General features: G+C 67.1%; 3 protein-coding genes across 4 annotated transcripts in view; 1 reads left to right on the top strand and 2 right to left on the bottom strand.

Annotated features, from left to right (window-relative positions):
- Positions 1 to 813: 813 nt before the first annotated feature.
- PLA2G3 (phospholipase A2 group III) lies at positions 814 to 3,769 on the top strand. Of its 2 annotated transcripts, none has more exons than XM_068161909.1 (7): positions 814 to 1,258; positions 1,336 to 1,468; positions 1,564 to 1,698; positions 1,840 to 2,348; positions 2,468 to 2,591; positions 2,740 to 2,853; positions 3,064 to 3,769. In XM_068161909.1, the coding sequence occupies exons 1-7, from the start codon at positions 814 to 816 to the stop codon at positions 3,266 to 3,268; spliced, it is 1,665 nt and encodes a 554-aa protein (XP_068018010.1). In that variant the 3' UTR covers positions 3,269 to 3,769. The 2 variants fall into 2 exon arrangements, with proteins under 2 accessions (XP_068018010.1, XP_068018009.1); XM_068161908.1 differs by having other exon boundaries at positions 2,719 to 2,853.
- Positions 3,770 to 3,865: 96 nt separating this feature from the next.
- Positions 3,866 to 12,922, bottom strand: INPP5J (inositol polyphosphate-5-phosphatase J). Its single transcript, XM_068161907.1, has 12 exons — positions 12,096 to 12,922; positions 10,899 to 11,009; positions 9,342 to 9,450; positions 8,758 to 8,874; positions 8,480 to 8,655; positions 7,125 to 7,236; positions 6,682 to 6,791; positions 6,071 to 6,260; positions 5,795 to 5,932; positions 5,338 to 5,430; positions 5,005 to 5,109; positions 3,866 to 4,897 (listed from the first exon to the last, which is right to left on the bottom strand). The coding sequence occupies exons 1-12, from the start codon at positions 12,866 to 12,868 to the stop codon at positions 4,304 to 4,306; spliced, it is 2,628 nt and encodes an 875-aa protein (XP_068018008.1). The 5' UTR covers positions 12,869 to 12,922; the 3' UTR covers positions 3,866 to 4,303.
- A 426-nt stretch (positions 12,923 to 13,348) lies between these two features.
- Positions 13,349 to 17,256, bottom strand: part of POLE (DNA polymerase epsilon, catalytic subunit) — a 35,586-nt gene continuing 31,678 nt past the window's right edge. The window contains exons 40-48 of the mRNA XM_068161906.1: positions 17,061 to 17,186; positions 16,554 to 16,686; positions 16,270 to 16,468; positions 16,031 to 16,162; positions 15,759 to 15,952; positions 15,349 to 15,552; positions 14,149 to 14,274; positions 13,951 to 14,040; positions 13,349 to 13,754 (exon numbers count right to left, since the gene is read on the bottom strand). Coding sequence (XP_068018007.1) covers positions 13,641 to 13,754; positions 13,951 to 14,040; positions 14,149 to 14,274; positions 15,349 to 15,552; positions 15,759 to 15,952; positions 16,031 to 16,162; positions 16,270 to 16,468; positions 16,554 to 16,686; positions 17,061 to 17,186 — 1,318 coding nt within the window. The 3' untranslated portion in view covers positions 13,349 to 13,640. The remainder of the gene's footprint in view (positions 13,755 to 13,950; positions 14,041 to 14,148; positions 14,275 to 15,348; positions 15,553 to 15,758; positions 15,953 to 16,030; positions 16,163 to 16,269; positions 16,469 to 16,553; positions 16,687 to 17,060; positions 17,187 to 17,256) is intronic.

Genomic DNA, 17,256 nt, shown 5'->3' with positions numbered 1-17,256 from the left:
GAGCGGACTCTGCACCGTGTGTGGTGTTGGCCTCTGGCCAGGCCATCAGGGAAATCCTGATAAAGTGAGATAAGGCTCTGGTGCCAGACCCCAGCTGCCCTGAAGCACTCCTGGGTACACAGGGCTCCACAAGCCATCGGTCATCACCCCTCAGCACGCCGAACCCCAGAAGGGCACAGCATCACCCCAAGCAAGTAAACAAACCCGAGGCTGCCACCAGAAAAATCGTGGTGGCTCCTTCTGCTTCCTTCCCTTTCCAGCCCCTTCCTGGCACCCCCTTGGCAGAGAGAAGTGAGGCCAGGCCTCGGTGTGCCACTTCTCTTTGTCAGGGGAACGCCTTTCGACTGGGAAGGTCAAGCACTGGCACGAGTTTCCCAGGGAGGCTGCAGAGCCTCCATCCTTGAAGACTCAGCACCTGAGCAGGCACAGTCCTGCACCACGAGGCAGGTCCGGCAGCGGCGGCAGGACCACAGCTGCGTAGCCTGCGCCGTGCAGAGCCTCCACGTGCGGGCGGATGCGGGCACCCCGCGCACGGCACACGCCTGGGCACAGCGCACGGGCGCTGCTCCCGCACCTCGGCTTCCTCCCGCCATCTCCGCGATGCCAGCGCGCAGCCCCAGGGCGCCGCACCGCGGAGGGCGCTCACCCCGCGGCGGGAGGTGCCCGGGCGGAGCGGCACCGCCGCCTGCCGCAAGCCGGTCCCGGGGCGGGGCGGGGCCGGGGCGGGCGCGGCCCAATCAGCGCCGGGTGCGCCGCCGCGCGCGGGCTTAAAGCCGGGCGTGGGAGTCGGGGGCGGGCGCGCGGCGCCGCAGGATGTGGGGGCGCGCGGTGCTGGCGTGCGCGGCCCTGTGCGCGTGCGCGCGAGCCTGGCCCGGCGGGGCCGTGTGCGCGCGGCGCGTGGCGGGGGCGGGCGGCGCGCGCTACGTGGCCTTCCTGAGCGGCGGCGGCGGCGGCGGCGGCGGCCCCGGGGCCGGACCGGCAGCGCTGGTGGAGAGCGCCTGGGCCGCGCGCGGCCGCCTCCGCGCCTGCTGGGCCCGCCGCGACCCGCGCCTGGCTCGCGCCTTCCGCGCCTCCTGCGCGCGCCGCCCGCCCGCCGCCCCCGGAGCCGCGCTGCGGCAGGACCTGGCCGCGCTCTGGCGCCGCCGCGCCGCCTGCGCCGACCCCGAGCCGCCGGCAAAGCGCCGCCGGCGGGGCTGGACGCTGCCCGGCACGCTGTGGTGCGGGCTCGGTGACTCGGCGGGGAACGCCAGCGAGCTGGGTACGGGGGTGGCGGGCGGGAGCGCCCCGTCCGTCCTGCCGACAGCCGCCGTCGCTCACGGACGCTGCCCCGCGCAGGTCTCTTCCGCGGCCCCGACCGGTGCTGCCGAGAGCACGACCTGTGCTCGGCGCAGATCGCGGCGTTGCGCTTCGGCTACGGCATCCGCAACTACCGGCTGCACACCGTCTCGCACTGCGACTGCGACGCCAGGTGCGCGGGGGCTGGCCGCGCCGGACAGGGTTGGGAGTGGTCCTGAGTCCCCCGGGGGGCTGCCGGGCTGCTCACGGCCCCCGACTGCCCCGCAGGTTCCGGCGGTGCCTGCTGGCTCTCAACGACACCGTCTCCAACCTCATCGGCATCACCTTCTTCAACCTGCTGGAGGTGCCGTGCTTCGTGCTGGAGGACAGCGAGGAGTGCGTCCAGTGGCACTGGTGGGGAGGGTGAGTGTCCCCGGGGGGTTGCCCCCGATTGCTGCTGCAGCCCCGAGCGTGCCCCGCCGGGTGCCTGGCCGGCGGCAAGAGGGCACAGGCGGGCCGTGGCAGGGCTGGGGCGCAGGGCCTCACGCCGCCCGGTGTCACCAGGTGTGCGCGGTACGCTGTAGTGCCCCTGGCCAGGATGGTGCAGCAGAGTCAGTACCAGCCCCGCCTGCCTGCGGAGGAGACGGGCGGCCCTGCGGGGCAGCCCCCAGCCAAGGGAAGGAAAGCCTCTAGAGCAGGGCGCAAGCGGCTCCGGCAGGGACCGGACCAAAGCCCTAGGCTCCGACAGGCGCAGAGACCTCTGACAGCCCCGCGGCTGCAGGGCCCACGCACACTGTCCCCTGCACCCAGGGGGGACAAGGCTGAGCCCGCAGCCGCTGGGCACCCGGCAGCGGGGGTGGGGCTGGAGCCCAGTCCCCCGACAGCGGTGGCTGTGTTGGAACAGGAGCTCGCTGGAGGAAGGCAAGTGCTGGGAGCAGCACAGCCAGCGCCTGGGGACTCGGCACAGCCTGCCTGCACGGCCCCCTCCCGTGATGGCAGCCTCGGATCCGGCTTGGCCGCGCAGCGGTGCAGAGGCACCTGGGCACCTGCCGTGGAGGGGCGGCGGCAGCGGGGTGAGTTGGTGCCCTGCGGGGGCAGAGTGGGTGCCACGGCTGGGGTGTCCGGACGGCTCAGCCTGCTGGGGTGCCCCTCAGCCTGCTGGGGTGCCCCTCACCCACCCTGCTGCCCTCAGGCAGAGCCTGCAGGTGCTACAAGCGTCTGGATAAGTGCGAGCACCAGGTTGCACCTCAGGAGGTGAAGTACCAGCTGCACAACGTGGGCACCCGGACCTTCTTCCACTGCAACTGCACTCGCAGGTGTGCGTCCGGTGGGGACGGGCAGGGCTTTGCGTCCTGCCCTGCCCATAGCTCGGGGTCAGATGGTACCCAGGGGGATGCCTGCCGCGGCCGGCAGCCGCTGAGTGCTGCCACCCTGTGGCCGCAGGCTGGCACGGTTCCTGCGCAGGGCCAGGGACCTCGGTGAGGCGGAGGTGGCCGTGCTGGCTGACCGCGTTGCCACGGACTGCTTTGTGCTGGAGCCACCCACCGGCTGCAGCCCGGGAGAAGGGTCACAGTACAGGTAAGTGCCAGAGGGGCAAGGGACCGTGGCTTGCGTGGGGCTTCCCACCACGCGTAGGCAGCAGGGCTGGGTGCTGTCCTGCAGGCTTGGCACGAAGCTGGCATTGCAAAGGTCGTCTCCTGTTCTGCTGTGCACGAGCAGCGCTGGGGGAGAAGGCAGTGGATGTCGGTGCTGCAGCTTTACTGATGCTCAGCCTTGCTTCTCTGGCAGCTGTATGGCAGCACCCCGAGCTGTCCCAGTCCCTGCACGGCACCTCCAAAAGATCCTGAGGCACTGGGGTCCTCTGCATGGCACCTCCGAGGCCAAGCACCCAGACTGGAAGACACAAAGCAGTGGAGGCACCCTCTACGAGCAATGCCTGCAGCGGGCCCTGGAGCAGAGGCCGGGTACCTGGCAGCAGGCAGTGCCCCGGTGATGCCCGAGCTGCCCCCTGGGGGAAGATGTGCAGTACTGCAGCCACCGAGGGGAGCTGCTGCATTTCTGGTCCTTGGATGGCACTAAGCATGGCTGCTGGCATGACTGCATGGAGCTGGGGGGACACAGCTGGAGGACAGACAAAGGCACGGAGAAAGCTCTTAAGAAGCTGTGGCTGCCATCCACAGGCATCATGGCAAGGGAAAAGGAGTAGGGAAACCCAGGTTGTGCCCTGAGGCAGGCAGGATGGCAGGATGGCAGGAGCCCAGGACCCCCCTCCCCTAGTTCCTTCAGCTGGGGAGGGCCTGAGCAGTGTGGTGTGGCTGACCCTCCCCCAGGCAGGGTAGGAGGCAGTGCAAGGAGGGCTTGGGGGTCCATGCTTGTTCCCAGCCCTGGTGCGGTGGGGGTCAAGCAGCTAGGGGCAGGCCTGGGGCTCTGTCCTGGGGGGGGTCAGTCCCTGTGTGTGGCAGAAGATAAATAAAGGGTGGTCTGAGCATGGTGTATGGTGCCAGGGCTGAGCCTTCTGCCCCCCTTTCTGTTCACACTGTGGCCCCCAGCCCTGGGCCAGATCTTTCCCCCCTGCAGTAAACAGAGGAGCTGGGGTGGGCAGGAGATTTATTGTGTTGCTTGCACTACATCCAAGGCTGAGGCACAGTGGTTAACAGGTGGAAGGAGCAAGTTTTGATCTCAGGGGTACCCTGGGGTGATCCTCACCCTATGCCTATCACCAGTGCCACCACAGCCCTGCCCTGGCATCTTGTTCCCTCCTCAGGTGCAAGGCCAGCACTCCAAACAGCTGAAGGGGTCTTGCAGTCTGAATTGCATGAGGGGCTCCCCCGACCCTGGACCAGCCTTGCCCTCCTCCCCTGTGCCACTTCCCTGCCCTCCCAGGGCAGGAGCTGGGGCTGAGGGCAGCCTGGCACACGCTGCAGGTGAGCAATCACCCCAATAAATAAAGGGAGAGGGAAGTCTCAGCAGGGAGTGGCAGAGGGAAGCACACAGCAAGCGTACTGGAGAGGGAGGCGGGGGGCCGCCCTCAGCGGCCCATGGCACAGCTATGGCTGTCCAGCTCCTGGGGGCTGCTCCCCTCCTGGGGGGGGCTGGTGGGGCTCATCCTCTGGCCAGGGTAGGCCTGGTCGGCGCTGTCCCTGCGGCGGCCCAGGGCCTGGTCGATCATCTCCAGGCGGAGGGCAGGCAGCAGCCCCAGGCTGCGGGGGTCGGCCCTGGCCAGGGGGCTGTCGGCAGAGACCTGCCTGCAGCGGCCCTGCTCCGGCACAGTCTGGCAGCAGGAGCTGCCCTCCTGGCTCTCAGCCGCCCGCCCCTGCTCCTGGCCGCGCCCCGGCTCCTCGGGGGGCAGGTGGATGGTGGGGATGTCCCCGGGGGGGCCGCGGCGGCGGCTCTGCGGCGAGGGGCTGCGGCTGGCCGCCCTGTCCCGGCTCGACGGACGCAGGATGAGGCCCTGGAACTTGGCCAGGCTGGGGCTGCGGCTCCGGTGCCGTTTCATCTTGCCCGGGCTGGGGCTGCGGGACTTGGGGGCCAGCAGGACCAGGGTGCTGTCGTCCTCCTCCTCCGAGCTGCTGCCGGAGCTGTCCGTGGGGCTGCTGCCCTCCTCTGAGCTGGGCAGGGAGATCTGTGCCCTGCGTTAGCACCGCAGCCTGCCCGCGCGGGGGACGGGGCGCGCTGCCAGCCAAGCGCCCCCAGGCCCCTGCCCTCCCCCAGCCCCTCGGCCCTGCTGACCTGGAAGGGCTCAGTCATGCCAGCAATGCTGCTGGAGGCGTTGCTGTAGTACCCCAGGATGTATTCGCCCTTCCCCTTGGGCAGTGCCTCCTCAGAGAACATCACCTGGGGCCCAGAGGCAGTGGTGGGCATCAGGGCTGGGCAGAGGGGGACCCCCTCCCCTCGGCCCCAGCCCCATCTGAGAGCAGAAGTTCCCAGTGCCAGCAGTGGCTCTGCCCCAGGCTCAGTGCACAGCACCGAGGAGGTGCCCTCCTGCCCCCCTGGCCTCACAGGGGCCATTTGCTGCCCCCTGCCCTGGGGCACAAGTGCCCAGGGGGCCTGGCCCCAGCTCACCTGAGCACAGAGCTGCTTCTCCAGGCTGCGCTCCCCCTCCTCACTCCTGGCCCAGACGTAGGAGACGTAGTCTTTGGGATGCCGAAAGCCTACCTGAGCGTGTGCAGGGCAGAACATCAGCTCTGCTCAGCACCACCCCGAGCCTGGCCCCAGCTCTGCTCCCCTCCACACCCCCTCCTTGCACCCAGCCAGTGGTGCCCCCAGCCCCAAGTGCCAGGCTTGGGAGGGGTGAGGCCCCCGGCGCAGGAGGAAAGGAGGACTGCAGGATCTGAGCCTGCTGAAGCAGGGCCAAAGCCTGCTGCTGACTGCCAGGGCTTCACAGGGGAAGGGAGAACACAGAGCACAGGTCCCTGCCCTGTGTCTGTGTCCACTGGCGCTGGGGGGAGCTCAGAAGGGGTCCTGTGGTGCCTGTGCAGGGCTCCCCCCTCCCTCCAGCCCCAGCCCCCCAGGGCCATACCCGGTAGAGTCCTATCCAGTCCCAGGAGCTCCGGTGGAAGCCAGCAGCCATCCTGTACCTGACAACTGCTTGCTCAGGCCTGCTCCATTCATCAGCCACATAGATCTCAACGGGGGGCTTGTCTGCCTTGGAAGCAAACTGACACAGACACTGTCAGCCAGGGCACGCCAGCCACAGCCACCTCTGCTGCCCAGGGCCCCCCCAGGGCCAGACCCGCACGCACCCACCAGCATCCCTCCCCTGCCTGGGTGCCCAGAGGGCCTGGCTGGCACTCACCTGCACTGCAAAGAGGGCAGCTACTGGCTTGTGGTCGCTGATGGTGTACTCCATGTGGCTGCAGTAGCAGAGCAGGCTCACTGCCAGCACGCTCCGGCTGGGCCGGCGCCCGCCCGTGCCAGGGCCCCCGCTGGCACCTTTGATCTTCCACAGGATGCGGTCAGTCCAGGCAGGCTTCCTCTTCTTGGCACTGCGGGGCACAGAGGGGCATCTCTTGCCTGGCAGAGGGCAGTGGGCTCCACCCCAAACTGCCTCCTCCTGGCACTATGGCACACGCGGGGAGGGGAGGCAGCTCCTCTCAGCACACAGCTCAGTGCAGCTGCAGGGACAGACCTGTGCTGGCACCACCACGACAACTGTGCCCCAGCCTGCCACCCCCAGTGCAGCCCCAGCATGACAGCTGGGTCCCAGCCTGCCACCCCCAGTGCAGCCCCAGCATGACAGCTGGGTCCCAGCCTGCCACCCCCAGTGCAGCCCATGCCAGCCCCAGCATTTTCTCACCCATCCACACCAGCAGCAGCTCCTGCCCTGGCTCTGGGCTCCACCACTCCTGCACCCCTCACATGCTGCCCATCCCCATGCCCAGCACACACTGAGCTCTGCTCTCCTACCTGCTGTCATACTTGTTGGTGCCCACATCGAACTTGAAGGTGGGTGGGAAGTTCAGGGGTCCCTCCTGAAAGCCACTGAGGACAGGCCAGGTGCTCTTGGCAATGTTCAGCTGTGGGAAAGAGAGCAGCAGGTAGAAGAGCACAGCAGCCCCCACGGCCAGGCCCCTCTGCAAGCCCCCAAGACCTCCCCACCCCAGCACCCAAATCCCTGCCCTCTGGCTTCCAGCCCCTCCCAGCTCCTGGGGCCTGCCCATGCCATGCCAGCAGCAAGCTCTCGTGCCTCAGCCCCAGCTCTGCCCAGCACGCCGCCGCAGGAGGCTCCTGCCCAGCCCCGAGAGAGCCTCCTGGGGCTGCGCCGCCCTCTGTGCCCCACGGCTGCGCAGGCAGATGTGGCAAGGGCCGGAGCACAGGCAGGGCCCAGCTGAGGCCCAGCCCAGGCCCACCTGGTCCTTCTCCCAGAGCTGGCTGAGGATGTGGCTGTCGATGGCGTACTTGACGAAGCGAATGTCCAGGCTCTCGATGCGGAAGTTGAGGTCCCCGAACCAGAACACGAGGCTGGGGGGAAGAGGGCAACAGGCTGGAGGGAGCCAGGCAGCACAGCTCTGCCCTGGGGAGACCTCAGTACTGCACCCAGCTCTGGGCTCCCCGGCTCAGGAGGGACAGGGAGCTGCTGCAGAGAGCCCAGCAGAGGCTCCCAGGATGAGTGAGGGACTGCAGCACTGCCCTGGGAGGAGAGGCTGAGAGCCCTGGGGCTGCTTAGTCTGCAGAGGAGAAGCCTGAGAGGGGATCTAAGGAATGCTTCTGAATCTCTGAGGGCTGGGGGGCAGGAGGGAGGGGACAGGCTCTGCTCAGCTGCACCCTGCCATAGGCCAAGGGGCAAGGGATGGAGACTGCAGCCCAGGAGGTTGCAGCTCAGCAGGAGGAGGAACTTCTGCCCTGGGAGGCTGCCAGAGCCCTGGAGCAGGCTGCCCAGAGAGGTTGTGGAGTCTCCTGCTCTGGAGCCTCTCCAGCCCCATCTGGATGTGTTCTGTGTGCCCTGTGCTGGAGTCTCTGCTCCTGCCCTGGCAGGGGGGTTGGACTCCATGGTCTCTGGGGGTCCCTTCCAGCCCCTATCACCCTGTGAGCAGCCTCAGCCTGCAGCAGAGGTGCTCTCAGGAGCACTGATGCAGGTCAGCACTTCCAAGCCTACAGCCTGGCCAGCTGCCAGCACTGCCAGGATTCCTCAGGTAGGATCCAGCACCATCAGCCACACAGCCCCAACGTCCCTGGGCAGAAACTGAGGATGGAAATTTCCACTGTGAGTCGCCTACCAGACTCAGAGCCCACAGCCAGGACACTGGGGTGATGCCAGGCCCTCACACCCCACCACTCCCCAACCCCAGTGGCACCAGCATGGCAGAAGGTGCCCAGGGGTGTGGAAGAAGCCCCATCCTTGGAGACATTCAAGATCAGACTCAGTGTGACCCTGGGCAGCCTGCTCTAGCTGGAGGTGTCCCTGCTGACTGCAGGGGCGTTGGGCAGGCTGACCTTTGAGGGTCCCTTCCAACTCGATGCAATCTGTGAAGCTGCCCCAGGCCTGGACGTGCCCCAGAGGGAACCAAGGGCACCTACCCCACCTGGCTGGGTGCCCACTGGGCCACAGGGCAATTGTGCAACTCTGCAGGCAGGACCCCAGCTTCAGTCTGTGGTGGGATCGAGGGGACAGACCCCAGAGCCTGTCTGGAAGGGGTGAAGGGCAGGGGCCGGCACAGGCCCCAGGCCGGGCACCGGCACAGGCCGGGCGCCGCGGGGTACGCACTCGTGGTCCAGGATGCCGTTGGCCACGCGCCCCTCGAACTGCTGCATGTGCAGGATGGTGGCAAAGTCCTCCTTGCGCTGCTCAGCCTTCTCCAGGTGTGCTGGCAGGTGGCAGTTCAGGAAGCAGACCATGTGCCCGAAGATGGAGAGCCGGACGCTCACCCCTCCCTTGTTGCCCTGCGCCGAGAGGACGCCGTCACTCCCCGGGAAGCCAGCCCCCCCTCCCCATGCCAGCCTCCCCCTCCCCATGCCAGCCTGCCCCCCAGGGCCACCACTCACCCAGTAGCCTCCCAGCCCCGTCCTGGTGCAGTCTGTCTGTATGTCCTGCAGGAAGGGCAGGTGGTAGTACTTGGCAAACACCAGGAGGATCACGCCCTGCATCCGCACCGTGCTGACCTGCCGCGGGAACAGGGCATGAGGGCAGAGGACAGCCACAGCAGGACCCAGAGCTCCCCCCAACCCCCAGCCTCTGCACGCCCCCTCCCCATCCTGCAGCTGACCACCAGCACATTTAGTTCCTGAACAGTGGCAGCTGGGATGTGCAGCTCATGTAGGTGAGCCTGGCCTGGCACCCACAGGCTGCTGCCAGGAGCACAGACTTGCTCCCACGGTCAGCCCCTCAGCCTGGGGCAAGGCAGCAGGCAACAAGACCCCAGAGCACCACAGGGGAAGCCTTAGGCACAGGAAAGGGAGCTGGGTGGCACAGGCTTGGATGGCACACTGGTGAGATGCCCTGACATCAGCCCCCATTTGCTGCAGACTGCCTCACTGCATCTCCTTCCTTCACTCCCTGCAGCCCAACTCTCCCTGCCCCTTGGACAGAGAGGGCACAGCAGCTGCCCAGCCTCTCGGAGAGCTCCTACCAGGACGAAGTGGAAGGGGCTCAGCACATCCATGAAGAGCTCACTCCACTGATCTGTGAAGAGGGCATCCTTCAGGCGCTTGTTTATCTTAGAGTTGACCTCTTGCAGCCTGGGAAGAAAGGGACAGGTCCCTCAGCCACAGCAGGAGGGTGTCTGTGCCCCAGCTGGCAGGAGCTCCTCGAGAGAGGTGCCCAAGCACGGCGCCGGGGAGCGGGGCCAGGGCACGAGGAGCAGCTGGAGGAAGGACCTCGGGTTTTGGGCACAAACCAGCCACATCCTTGCTCCAGCAGTGCTGGGCCCTGTGCTAGCAGGAGGCACAAGTGGCCCTGAACCCCACAAGGCCTTAAGGCCATTTCAAAGCAGGAGCAGTTCAGCTGCACAGGGCTGGAGAGCAGTTCAAAGCCTATCCCCAGGTGCCAGAAGGGCTTAGGGGAACATTTCAGCTGCACTGGGCTCTACCAGAGGAGCTACAGAGAAGCCTCACCAGGAGTTCAGCACAGGGTGTCCAGATGCACATTTGGCCACCAAGCCCAGAGCAGCAGCAAAGAGAAGGTTAACAGAGCTCCATGGCTCAGCAATTAGTGAAGAGAGGGAAGAACATCCGCAGAGAAAGGCAGAATCAGGAAATGTCTTGCCCAAAAATATCCAATGCTCAGGGCACAGGGTCAGGAGAAGGACAAAGCCAGGCAGAGACACCCTGGGGGTGGGGAGCAGCAGGACACCCTGCCCCAGCCAGGACACGCTCCCAGCATGTCCCCTGCTGTCAGCTACGCCCCTGCCCCTACACCCGCAGCCCCCAGGCAGCTCCAGCCCAGCTGTCTGCCAAGCTGAGGCGAGCAGGAGGCTGACTCCACCAGAGCAGGGCAGCTCTGCCCCCCTCAGCCTCACATCGAGCTCTGTCCTGGGGCGAGGATCCTCAGGGCTCTTCCTGGATGCCTCCTGGCTGCAGACCCAGCTCCTGCACCTCACCCACAGGGGCAGAAGTGGTTCTCACACCCTCAGCAAAGGCAGCACCTCGCAGACACCACAGCAAAGCCTGAGGGACCAGCCTGCCCCACGGGCTCCCTTGGCCACACCACCACAGCCTGGGCACGGCGCCGCCTCGCCAGCAGCTGAGTGCTGCCAGGGGCACAGAGCCAATCCAGCTGTGAGACAACAGCAGAGCTGTGCCCTTGAGGCCTGCCTACCACCAGCAAAAGCTGAGATGGGGAAAATGCTCCCAGAGGGCTTCCAGAAGCAAGCTAAATGCCTCTACAGACCTGACCCCAGCACTGCAGAGGCTCTCAGCATGAGCCGTGCTCCCCAGGCTGCACATCACAGCCAGCCAGAGGCTCTTGAAGGGTTCAAGGCTGCCCAGGGTGCCAGGGTCTCAGCTCCTCTCAGCACCCCCATTTTACTCCATCACCATCACAACGTTTGATGGCTTACAATGCCCAGCCCTCCCTGCTCACCTCGCCCTAGGGAGGCTGGGGCTGCAGCTCTTCTGTTCCCTGCTCCCCCCGGGGCTATGGGGGTCCCCCAGAAAGGGGAGGGGGCCCCTGCACCTGCCCCTCTTACCCGATGGCGATCATGTCTGCATCGTTCGTCTCGCCCGTGTTGAGGTGCAGCAAGGATGTGACATCGCTCGGGGGCATGGCTGTGCCCACGTTCCAGGTGACCACTGTGATGCTTGGCAGCACAAAGGAAGAACAAGCTAAGCCCTAGGGCTCAGAGGCAGTTCCCTGTCCCCCTCCCACCCCACTTCTAACTCCAGTAAGGAAGCTCTCTGCCTACAACAGAAGTGGCCACAGCAGAAGCTCAGCCAGGCCCTTAAGCTCCCTTGGAAAGAAACAGGTCCCTGCCCCTGAACTTCCCCAGGGTCTGCACCTTACCTTGGCACACGGCAAACCCTGCTGCGAGCCAAGCCCTGGTGAAAGTCCAAACGTGAGCACAAGGAGCCCACGTTCCCATCAGCACCGACTGGCACAGGCAGGCTGGCGCAGCAGCCAGCCCCACGAGACAAGGCGTCCCCGCAAAACCCCTTCCCGTGCCCAGGAGTCCATCACCCTCCAGGCTCCTTCTCAGCCCCCCCGGCCTGCCCCAGCGCACGGCCAGCCCCCGACGCCAGGGCAGCGCGGGCGAGAGCAGCGCTGCGAGCCCCGCAGCGGTGTCCTTCACCGGCGCCAAGCCACGGGCAGCCACAACACATTAGTGCCGCTACGCAGCATGCAGCAGCGCCCGCGGGCAGCGCCGGGGCAAGCCTCGCTCACGGGGCACACGTTTCCACAGCGAGGGAGAGCAATGCCACAGCATTTCCAGACCCGCTCCGCAGCCCGTGCCGCCCCACGCAGCACCCCCTCCCGAGAAGGCCGGCTGCACAGACAGCGGGCACCGGGCACCCCCTCCCGAGAAGGCCGGCTGCACAGACAGCGGGCACCGGGCACCCCCTCCCGAGAAGGCCGGCTGCACAGACATGGGGCACCGGGCACCCCCTCCCGAGAAGGCTGGCTGCACAGACAGCGGGCACCGGGCACCCCCTCCCGAGAAGGCTGGCTGCACAGACAGCGGGCACCGGGCACCCCCTCCCCCAGGTGAACACTGTCTGTCCGTAGCCCCCCACCACAGATCTCCTCCAGATGAACCAAGCCCCACAGCAGGAGCCGAGGGGCACCTCCAGCCCCACAGCGGTTTCGCTCGCTGCTCCGTACATAGCAAGGACAGCTTCTGCCCGTCGTGGGCTCCCCCTGCGCTCCCCTCACGGTGACACCTGCTCACCGGAACGAGCTGTCCTCCGGGCCCCTTCCCGAGCCGCCGAGCAGAGCATCGCAGGAGTCACCGGAGCTGGGCAGGCCGAGGGACTTCCCCAAGAGGGAGAGCTCGTCCGGCTCCGGTCTGGAGAGGGCTGCAGGCTTGGCCAGGCTCGCCCGCCCGCCGGCGATGAACTCGCTGGAGATGGCTTTGGGCAGTCCGGCGGCGCGGGGCGAGGAGCTCGCCCAGGCCGAGATGTGGTCGCTCGACTCCGCCTTGGGGAGCATCTCCCTGCGCTCGGCGGGCGGCGGCTTGCCGGGGGCGTCAGGCTCCAGGGGACTGAGCTCGGCGAAGGCGGCTCGGCTGGGCGCCGGGCCGAGCGCTACGGGGGACGGCACGGCGGGACGCGCGGCGGGGGCGCCCGGGCTGGGGGGAAGCAGGGCGGGCAGCGCGAAGGTGTGATGCCCACCGGTGCCCTCGGGCTGGACCCGGCCGGCCTCCAGCGGCAGGGGCTGCGCAGCCCTGCCCGAGGCCCGCTCCTCGGAGCCGCCGCGCGGCGCGCCCCCGGGCCGCGGACACGCGTAGAGAAAGGGGTCGCAGGCGGCGTCCGGCCGGGAGCTCCTGCGGGCGCCCGAGACGCCGCCGCCGAGGAACGGCGCCACCGGGGCCCCGCCGCCGGAGCCGAAGGACACCGGCCGCGCGGGAGAGGCGGCTGCCGCGGGACCCCACGGAGGGCCGGGCCGAGGCCCCACCGCGGCGGCCGAGCCCCGGTCCGCGCTGCCGCGCCGGGCCAGCTCCATCAGCGGCGGCTCCGAGCGAGCGGCCCCGGGCCCGGCCCGGCCCGCGCCCCCCCCCACCCGGCTCACCTTGCGGTGCTGCGCCCCCCCGTGACGTCAGCACCCGCCCCCCACCTGCGCGGCGCCTTAAAGGCGCAGGGGGGCGAGAGCGCCGCCCCGCCCCTCGCGCACCTGCCACCGCCCCGCCCCGCGCACGCGGCGGCCCGCCCCTGCGCGTGCACCTCTGCCCCGCGCAGCTGCCCCTACACGTGCGCGCGCGTGCAGCGCCCAGGCAGCTGCCTGCCTGTGGGGCCGCGGCGCGTTCCCGCCTGGTGCGCGCGCTGGCTGCTGCCGCGGCTGCTGAGGCGCTCCCCCCCCCCCCCGCTCCCCCCTCCCCCTCCTCCTTGCCCCCTTCCCCGCTCCCCCCTCCCCCTTCCCCGCTCCCCGCAGCAGAGGAGCGGCAGGCCCCAGGCCCCAGCCCCTGCTCCTCCCCAGCACTCCGCCTGCCTTCTACAATCCCTTTATTGATAGCAACTGGACATTAAAACCACTCCTGGGGGCAGCGCAGACCTGCAGAGCACAGCTCCAGGCCCTGCTGCCCCACAGCCTTGCACCAGGCAGCTGGGGCAGGACAGCCCAGGCCCTGGCAGGGCTCCTGCCTTCCCTCCCTTGCTGCAGGAGGGGGTTTCAGCTTCTCGAGGGGTCCAGCAGACGGCCAAGGGGTGGTCCACAACTGCTCTCTGTGGAGCCAGTGCCCCCAGCAGCAGCATACAGGCACAAGGAGCAGGCCAGCAGCTCACTGCTGGAGCTGGGGGGTGGTGAACAGCAGCCACTTGATGGTTTCCAGCAGGAAGGCCATGCCATAGTGCTGGGCAATGCTCTGGAAGACGCTGATGTGCTCCCTGAAGGTCTGAGGAGAAGGGAGCAAGGAGGGAAGAAGGCTGCCCAGCACCCCCAGGGGGGCAGGGAGCAGCACAGCAGGTCCCAGGGGACATGGAGTCAGGGAAGAGGCCGAAGAGGAACAGAGCATCCACTGCAGAGCTCCGTGCTGCCCCTCAAGGAGCTGCTGGCATGGGGCTGGGCCAGGCAGGAGGGTGCAGGCATACCTGGGAGGAGATGGTGAGGGCAAAGTCTCCAGCACAGCTGCAGTACACAGGCATGTGAGTCTCCTTCACACCATGGCACTTCTGGCACACCTGGAGACCGAGGAGGGAGGTGGGCCAGGGGACAGGAGTGAATGTGCCCAGCCTCAGGCAGCCAAAGGGGGGGGTGGCGACAGGCAGAGGCAGGAGCCCTGCACTCACCAGGTCCTGCAGCACAAAGGCCATCAGCTTCTTCTGCAGGGCTTCCACCAGCGCAGCTTCGATGGCAGCGGTGTCATACTGAGCCTGGCAGTTGGGGCAGACCCAGCTGGGTGGCACTGACCCATCCTAGGGGCAAAGAGGAGGAAGGTGAGCACCCAGAGTGCAAGAATTGGGGTGGGGGCACTGGTTCCTGGAGAGGATGGATCATCCAGAGCCAAAGGATGCTCAGACCTGCCACTAACAGCTAGGAAAGGTGGTGAGCAGAAAACAGGCTGCAGGTGAGGCTGAGCCCCAGCAGCAGGCAGAGCTGCACAGCAGAGGGAGTGAGGGAGAAGCTAAGTCCCAGAATTGTTTAGGTTGGGGAAGAGCTTTCAGATCACTGAGTCCCACTGTAACATTTTGTCCTCCACCTGAGTCACAGCCACCCCATGGGGATGTGTGGTTGGGAAGCTGCAGCCTGGAGAGGGACCTGGGGGTGTTGGGTGGCAGGCACTGGCCAGGGACCAGCAGTGCCCAGGGGGGCAGGCAGGCCAGGGGCAGCCTGGCTTGTGCTAGAAGCAGGAGGGGCAGCAGGGCCAGGAGGTGACCACCCCCCTGTGCTCAGCACTGCTGAGGCCACACCTGAGTGCTGGGCTCAGCTCTGGGACCCTCACTCCAGGAAGGACATGGAGGGGCTGGAGCCTGTCCAGAGCAGGGCAATGAGGCTGCAGAAGGGCCTGGAGCCCCTGGCCCACGAGGAGGGGCTGAGGGAGCTGGGGGTGTTGAGGCTGCAGGAGAGGAGGCTGAGGGAGAGCTCCTTGCTCCCTCCAGCTGCCTGCAGGGAGGTTGCAGTGAGGAGGGGGCAGCCTCTGCTCCTGGGTGCCAAGGGCCAGGCCCAGGGGCAATGGCTGCAAGCTGCAGCAGGGGAGGCTGAGGCTGGAGCTCAGGAACTCTTTGTGCCCTGGAAGGCTTCTCAGAGCTTGGCAGAGGCTGCCCAGGGCAGGGCTGCAGTCCCCATGCCTGGAGGGGTTTCAGCAGCTGTGGAGCTGTGCTGAGGGCCATGGGCTGGTGGTGCCCCTGCAGGGCTGGGGGGGCTTGGAGCTCTCTCCCAGCCAGCTGTGTTCTGGGACTCTGTGCTTTAGTCCCCGTTCAGTCTGTGACTGAGTGGCCTCCAGCACTGCCATGCTGGGGCCTGTGGGGTGCTCAGGAGAGAGGCTGCACCTGGGAGATGGCAGCAGGGTCCTTGCAGAGGTCGAGGTCCCTGCAGAAGTTGCAGTTGCTGCAGATGACCTCTGGCAGCAGGTAGGAGCGGCAGGGGTCCCGGAACTGCGCCGCCTCGGAGAACTCTCCCACCTCGATGAGGCGCAGCAGGTCCCGGCGCAGCTTGCTCACCTGGTTGGTCACGTTGGCATCCAAGGAGAGCACCTGCAGGGAGGAAGAGCCAGGTGAGCCTACCTGCAGAGGAGGAGGAGAGCATCACCGCTGGGACCTCTCCTGTGGATGCAGGGCAAGGTCCAGCTGGACACAGATGACTCCTGGAGGAGAGCTGCAGCACATCTGAGCCGTGGGCAAGCAGCAGTTTGAGCCCTGGCCACAGCCCCTCGGGAAGGGCCCTGCCTGCCCCTGCTGACCTTGCAGACACATTTGATGAACTCCAGAGCCGGGTTGTTGAGTGGCAAGTAGGAGCCAGGCAGCACTGGGAAGAGGTCTGAGGGCTCACTGGCACTGTGGGAACCAGTCACCTTCTTCTGGATCTTCTGGGTGATGGTGAAGAAGCTCTGGGTGAGCTCATTGGCCACATAGTCCTGAGAGAAGGTGATCATGCCTGGAGGGACGGGACAGAGAGCTGTACCCTGGCACATGGGCACAGCGAGGGGGGGGCTGCCTGTGGCTCAGCACTCACCAGGCATGGCCCCTGTCTCCCTCAGCACCTCCTGGGACACCTGGCTGGTGGTCCTCCTCTTCACTGGGGTGCTCCCGGGGGCGCTGCACCGCAGCTCCTCCTTCATGCTGTGGTACACGGCCACGATGTAGGCTGGGAGGGACACGGGCAGGGCTTCAGCTCCAGCCCAGCTGCCCTGCTGCAGGCCCCCTGGCACTGGGGAGGCACAAGTGACCTTGTCCCCTCCCTGGGCAGCTCACCTGACACGATCATCAGGAAGTAGCTCTGGCAGGAGGCAGCCTGGGGCAGGAACTGCATGATGTTCCAGTTGTTCTCCAGCAGCTCCTCCACGTTTGTCTCTCCTTCCTCCTCCTCTTCTTCCCCTGCTGCCATCTCCTCCTCCTCTTGTTCACTATCCTCCTTCTCCTCCTCTAACACTTGCCTCTTGCTGGTGTCCTTCTGGAGGAGCCAGTGGTATTGCAGCAGTTCCTTGTGTCCCTGCTGGGTTCAACGCCCAGCACCCTGAGCTCTTCCCATCCCTTACCTCCCCGTAGTGCACACGGGAATCCATTTTCCCCTTGATGCCTCCATAGTTGGCTGGATCCATCCAGAGCAGGAACTCCCAGCAGCGGGAGAAGGAGATGGTCAGGGAGTGGAAGATCTCCTTGGAGTGGATGCTGGAGGGAAAGAGCAGCAGCTGCCCCCTGCACTGGCATCCTCCCTAGCTCAGCTGCCTCTGAGGTACAGAGGCGGTGTCGGAGGAGGTGGTGCTGGCGAGGACAGAGGGGTGCCCTCCCCGAGTGCCCAGGGGAAGCCGTGCCTGAGGAGCCTTGGCTCCCTCTCTTGTGTGGAGGTGCCCGTGCCATGGCTGGGCTGCTGGGCACGAGCTCTCCCGGGGGGCTTTTCGGAGCGACTCCCAGGAGCACTCCCCAGGTACCGGCTGCAGAGCACGGCTGAGGCCACGACACCGAGAGCCCCGGCGAGCCCCGGCCTCGGCAGCCTCGCCCCAGTGCCCTCTGCGGCCCGGGGCGGCCTGGGCAGGGCAGCTCACCTGTGGATGATGTACTCCATGTAGCTGAGGGCGTCCTCGATGCGCCGCTTCCTGGTGCACAGCACCACGCGGTTGAAGTTGGCATAAACCACCGAGGAGCCCAGGCGCCGGAACTCGGCCACCAGCCTGCGGGCAGGGCACGGCAGTGGGCAGCGGGCATGGCAGTGGGCAGCGGGCATGGCAGAGGGCAGCGGGC

This window comes from Melanerpes formicivorus, unplaced genomic scaffold (genome assembly GCF_026170545.1).
Source record: "Melanerpes formicivorus ecotype bairdi unplaced genomic scaffold, bMelFor1.0.p_v2 SCAF_60, whole genome shotgun sequence".
Classification (NCBI taxonomy): Eukaryota; Metazoa; Chordata; class Aves; order Piciformes; family Picidae; genus Melanerpes; species Melanerpes formicivorus.
The sequence above is the reverse complement of the archived record's forward strand: the minus strand, read 5'-3'. Positions and strand labels throughout refer to the sequence as shown.